Raw genomic sequence first — 6,437 nt, forward strand, 5'->3', positions numbered from 1 at the left:
GCCCCCAGTAACACAGGGAGATCAAATCCATAGTGTTAAAATTGTTACGACTACTATTCCCAATTTTGTGTTTTCATATGTACTGTTCTATCCCCTAGAATTTGCCAGCATCTTGTCAACACTTATGGACATACTGCCAAAGAAACCTTTGAACTGTTACTAAATTTACTTCATTCTCAAGCTTTTCGAGCACACTGAAGAAATCCTCTAGTTCAAAACTTCATCAAAGAAATTAATTTTCACCAAGAACTTCCGTTAATTTTTCTATATTGCTCAAGCAATTAACACTTCCAAATTTAACTGAACCACTCAGCACCACAGGAGATAAAACTGATCTCCATCATTTTCATTTTATGGAAGAAACAGTGACAAAAGAATGAAGCAGTGCCAGGCAGGCATAGCAAGCTACAGGGGATATTAAAAATAAAAGCCAAGTACGATCTTCTAATGTTCCTTTGGAGAAGGTCATGCCCCAGACAAATTTATGTCTAAAACCCCTTTTCCAAATCCAATTTAACAATACAGTCTGGTTTTAATTTGCTTGGGTTTTTTTTCCCTTCAGGTTTTTGAAGTCAGCATCAGTAAATGGAGTGAACTGGATTTGACATACAAGCATATAAAGATTTGGGGTAGGATACAGCATAACAACTTTTGCATCAGATGCTTTTACTCATTTATGGGAGAGGGAACACACAGGTCTTGTTGGAGCAACACTTCACACATATATTAAGTGCTCAGCAAAAAGCAGCAGGCAGAGGAGGTCTTGCACATACTTCACTGCTCAGTCAGCTCCTACACAAGAACATGCCCACAGGGCCAGAAACACTGCCCAAGACTCACAAACTGTGAACTGTGTTTATTAAACAGAGGGTGACCCCGTGCCTCTGTAATTGGGATTAAGATTCAATTTAGCAAGCAGCTGTTTTGACTGCTCCATAAAAGAGAAAATCAGCACCACATCATCTTTACACTAGCCCAAAATGCAGGTTTATGCTGATATTTTCCCACAGGCTATGTAGAGTCACATATTCATGATCCTGGGGGCATACCCAGAGCTTCTGTCACCAACCTGGGCTGGCTGCTCTTATGGGACAAAGTAAGTGACTGAATTATAAACAAGCAGACACATTCAAGGAGTCCTCACTGCAGTGTTAATACAGAAGAAACATTTATATCTGGCAGCAACCACACCTGTGACAACAGGAGAGTCTCTGTGCTCCCAGCAACTGCATTCAGTTGCCAGATGGAGGCTTTTCAATTCAGCATTCAGAACCAGGGCTCTCAAGACAAATTTAATTACAAAGAAAACATTGTGACTAATTATTTTCAAAGTAATGCTCAGTTACTCCCTCAACCACAGAAGGAAATAGCTGTTTAGATATTTGGGTACTTTAGTCTACAAATAACCCTCCCAGCACTTCTCCAGAAGACATCTCACGGTACAGTACAGCTTTGTACACAAAGCACACATGATCGGCTAAGTCACATGCTTCCACCACCTCCAAAGAAATTACAGGGCAAGACAAAGTGACCATGAATGGTACTGCTAGAGGCATGCTGGCCCAGATGGATAAACCTTTGTAAATTTTCCTAGCTCAAGGGGGAAGTAACAGATAACCCCATTAAACCATGCACAAGCCAGCTCCCTTTTTATTTTCCACTGCAGCTACTCCTGTTGAATGTAAGAGGCATAAAAACAAACAAAAAAAAAAGTTCAAAATAAAATATATTATTCCGTTTGAAAATTGAAAAGGAAAAATCTCATCCGGTTTAAAAATTACTATTAAATACTAATAATTACATTTCCAAAACAGTAAAAGTGAGCATCAGCTTTTGTTGTGTTTGTTTGTCAAGAACTCCAAGCTATGCTTCGTGCAGTTATTTGCATCTCTTTTTATTTCTCTTTGGAAAATAAATCTCAGATCATTTATTTCTCTCCATTACAGACTGTAACTTAATAAAGTAGATTTATTCAGCTTTGTGGTAGACAGTATTAATCTTGAGAATGGTTATTTCTAAGCAAATGTTGAAAGTCAATAACGCCTCACAATAAGCAGGAGGAAGTGTTTGCTTTTGCATCATAACTGTCGGATCCAGAAGGCTCATAAAACGAGCACACTTGCAGTTATTAAACCAAAGTGCACACTGGTCTGCATAGCTATTGCACACTTACAGAGGAGCAATTTTACCCCAACCCACAATGGATCACTTATTTGGACAGACACTAGTCTTAAATAATCCACTATCCTGTCTAGACCAAGCCACACATTTCTACAATTAACACACTCTTAAGTGACAACACATTGGCAAAACTTCAGTTTTATTAAATATTCAATAGCACTGAACTATGCAAAAGATTTTGGAATTCTTATCAGGTGTGGAACTCCATTTTTAAACAGTTAATACCATAGAAAATCCAGTTTCTATGGGTTCTGACAGGAAAAAACTGTCCAATGTGTGAACTTCTGGGGGAAAAAAAAAAAAAAGCTCTAAAATTTCTTTCAGCAACCTTTTCTCCAAAGTGACAATCTCTCAATGCAAGATGGATCAGCCTTGGGGACAACAAAATTTGAAGCGTGTCTTCCAAGTCCTATCATTGCCACGGGATAGGACAAAATCCGCAGATTACAGTGGAACTGTAAACCTCAGATTCCCAGCAGGGGGAACAAGGATGATGGGGGGACTGAAGCATCTCTCTTATGAAGAAAGGCTGAGGGAGCTGGGCTTGTTCAGCCTCAAGAAGAGGCAGCTTATAGGAGACCTCACCAATATATAAAATTATTTAAAGAGGATGGAGCCAGGCTCTGCTCAGTGGTGCCAACCACTAGGACAGAGGCAATGGGCATAAACTGATCCACAAGAAGTTCTCCCTGAACAAGCGGAAGAGTTTCCTTATGGTGTGGGTGACCGTGCACTGGAAGAGGTAACCCAGAGAGGCTGTGGATTGTTCCTCTCCGGAGATACTCACAAACCATTTGGATGCAATCCTGTGCCACGAGCTCTGGAACAGCCCTGCTTGAGCAGCGAGGTTGGACCACGTGAACCCACTGTGGTCCCTTCCAACCTGACCCACTCTGGGATTCTGAAAACACAGCTCTGAGATGAAATTTTCCACGTGTCCAACCCAGCCACAACTGTACTTTGTAACTAAACCTACTACGCGCTAACTTGTACACCCACGGGCAGAAAAAGTAAGCGATGAACATCTAGGTGGAAAGACTAATATACTGTAAATGCAACGAATACAATACCGCTACCATATAGACACACACGCCCCGGGGAAACCCCAACCCAGCCTTCCAGGACAGAAAAATGCATCACCTAGCGATGCAAAGAGAACCTATTTCCATGAACTTCTACGGAGGCCGTGACTTCACCAAGAAACCGAGCGCCAGCCAGGTGCGACTGACGCCCCGGGGGAGCGGCCCGTGCCGCCCGGCAGAGCCCCGGGCAGCGCCGCCCTCAGCCCGCCCGGCCCCGGCAGCTCCGCGGCCCCGGCGAGGCGGAGATACCGCAGCACTGCGCCCACCCCCACCCCAGGTGGGATGGTTCATCCCGCCCGCCTCGGTGCGCCGAGAGCCGCAGCGCATCCCCGGTGGGCCGAACCATCTCTCCAGAAGCGGAGGGGGGGTAGGGATCGGCCGGCCGGTCCCGGCGCTCACGCCCCCTCCTCCCCATCCCGCAGCCAGCCGCCATCCCGCCGCCGCCGGGCAGCACGGCTCGGGTCGCCTCACCCAGCTCCTCCCTGCCCGCGCCGGCCATCGCCACACCGGGCTCCGGTCGCCCTTCCGCCGATGTGGAGCCGGCCGGCGCGGCGCATGCGCCCGGCGGGAGCGAACCATGGAGGGCGACGGGCAGGCGGGCCCTGCGCGGCTGAGAGAGGCGGTGCCCGCTCCTGGTGCGGTTCCGCCGCCTTCCTCGGCATCCTGCCCCGGCAGCGGCCGCCCGTAGAATCGTGGAGTGTCTCAACTTGGAAGGGACCCATAGGGATGTTGAACGCCCTGCTCCACGTAGGAGCCCCTAAAGCGAAACCGTGTGACTAAGAGCACTGTCCAGACACTCCTTAGCCATGGCATCATTATCATCCTCAGGGATGCCCTTGGGCTTTGCTGCGGCCCCAGCTGTGGTGGCTCCGTAAAGCGGTGCCCCTGGTGTTATAAATAAGAAGCTTGACTAGGCCAATATTCAAGCAGCAATCAATTTATTAATTAATGTGGTAAAGTATGAGCAAAACAGCGCTGGGTACAGTGGGGGAAGTTTTCCCTCCAACTGCACAATGATGGTTGGGGCATACAGATATTTATAGGGGCACACATAAGCTTTTTTCAGCAGTTTCTATTCCCAATTTTTACATCACAATTCTATACACTATTGTGAGTTAGTTTTTCTCAGGATGTACCCCAGAAAGGAGTATTCCCAGATGGTGGGGTCCGACTTCCGAAAGAAGAAAGAGGTCTTCCAGCTGGTGCGGTCCAGACTCCAGATGTGGGCCCACCTTTTAATTGCAAGGACTATAAATCTCATAGCAGTGATGTCCAGCTTCCCTTGGTTGAAGCTATTAATCCTTGGGTTGATGTTTATCTTCCTTTCTCAAGCTGCTTTTTACTGTTTTGCTAAGGTGTTGAGATAAGCATATTTCCTTTACATATTCTAAACTTATATTTTCAAAGTTCCTTACACAAGCAATATTCTAAAATTATACTTCAAAAGGTTATTATTGCAAAGCTGTTTAATGCTTAGCTACGTGCAAAAAGTTCCTGTCCAGCAGCAACATCCTTAAAGCTTTAATTCAGATGCTATAAAAGTTAATTGCAAACAAAGGATAAGTTCAAAGGCCTTCTTCCATGTTTTACTCCCTCAGTTATTTTTTTGGAATTCATCCTTTAATTGTCCTATGATCAGTTTCCACACATATCACAATCACAAGCACACATGCTGCCTGTATGTACCTGACACGAAACACAGCTTTGTATCTCACACTGGCAGGGCTGGGGAGCCCGGCTTTGGATGGGGCACGGCAAGCTTTGAGCCATAATTAATCGGCAAAGACTGCAAACAGGGATGAGTGTGGAGAGTTCAGCAGAGCTGGAGAGCTGGAATGCTTGGAGATTAACCACTAACATCTCCACCTTTACCTAACTGTTATGCTGCTTGCTTTCCAGTATTTCTTCTTTCCTGCCAGTACTTCTCCAGCAGAACTCCCTATATCTATGGCTGATTTGACTTAAGTAATAAAGTTTCCAGCTGCTGCTTTCCTACAATAACTTTTTTTCATGGAAAATATAGGATAAAGTAATTTGATTTTTTTTTTCTACACAAGAGAAATGCAGTCTTCTGAAGCTTCTCATAAACCTCCGTCATCTTCAGACATACATCATTAATTAATTTATCTATGATGAAGAATTTCCAGGGGGGGAAAGCATCCATTTTCAATTGTCAAATTTATGTGTATTCCAAATACTCCTCCAAACTTTCATTAAAAAATGAGCCATGTGTGAGCTATTATAATCAAATTTATTTTAGAAAAGGGTTCCCAGTAGGCTATCCATGACTGCAGGTTATTGATTTAAGGAACTGACTCACTAATTACAATATCTGTGTCAAGCATTTATGCAATATTCTACTTTGTTTCTAACAATGCCAAGCTTTGTTCAAGAAAATACATAATTAACAGATCTTTAAAAAGTGTATTGAGTTGAGTGTTCATTCCTTCTACCTCATCATTGCATCTCAGGACTTGACTCACTAAATCCTGTGTAGACATTGAAGAGATGTTAAGGACAGGATACATCTTTATTTCACATCCTACTCAATGGAAAACTCTTCATTTCTACTACTTGCTGGTACTAACATAAAAAAATCTTTCTTCTGGGTTTGTTATGTGCTTAAAGAGATTTTTCTAATATGCTCCCAAAGTTATATCTAGCATGTGAGTAACCAGTGGTGACCAATGAATATTCAAAATCACATGGAAGATACTATAATGTGATAGCAATTAGTGATTTTGTAATCTGCATTTCTTTTCTCTTTGGTAAGAATAGAAGGATTTGCTTTAATGTGTGCATCTGGTTAAATTCTAGACATCCATCCATCAAAGCAAAATGACTTTATGATGAGAATATTGCAGACACCAAACACTTGTTTACCATAGACTTAATTTTCTGAATAGCATATACAGCATCTCTTAGAAATCATGAATTCAACCCATGTAGTTTCTGTTGGTTCAGAGCAAGGCCAGATGGAGTACAATACCCAGCTTCTTCCATTTTTAATTTTTTTTTAAATTAAAAGCTAACCCTGAAATCTTTAAGGGCCATTTTCAGTAAATTTTTTTTGGTCTGCTTAAATCCCCCTTGTTAGACTAGATGCTCTGCTAGGTCTATCTGAATACAAATTATACTCTGGCTAAATTTGCACACTTATTTAGGGAAAAAAAA

The 6,437-nt window shown here is 43.2% G+C and overlaps 1 protein-coding gene across 3 annotated transcripts in view; it reads right to left on the reverse strand.

Annotated features, from left to right (window-relative positions):
- SLC36A4 (solute carrier family 36 member 4) overlaps positions 1 to 3,983 on the reverse strand; it is an 89,985-nt gene extending 86,002 nt beyond the window's left edge. Inside the window, exon 1 of one of the 3 annotated variants that reach the window (XR_005257098.1) lies at positions 3,735 to 3,879. Coding sequence is in view for 1 of the 3 variants with exons in the window: in XM_038138414.1 (XP_037994342.1) it covers positions 3,735 to 3,762 (28 nt within the window). In the remaining 2 variants the exon portion in view is untranslated. Of the gene's footprint in view, positions 1 to 3,321; positions 3,707 to 3,734 lie in introns of those variants that run through there. The other 2 variants (XM_038138414.1, XM_038138391.1) reach the window with 2 other exon arrangements.
- Between the last annotated feature and the right edge of the window lie 2,454 nt (positions 3,984 to 6,437).

Source organism: Motacilla alba, chromosome 1, assembly GCF_015832195.1.
Source record: "Motacilla alba alba isolate MOTALB_02 chromosome 1, Motacilla_alba_V1.0_pri, whole genome shotgun sequence".
NCBI classification, from domain to species: domain Eukaryota; kingdom Metazoa; phylum Chordata; class Aves; order Passeriformes; family Motacillidae; genus Motacilla; species Motacilla alba.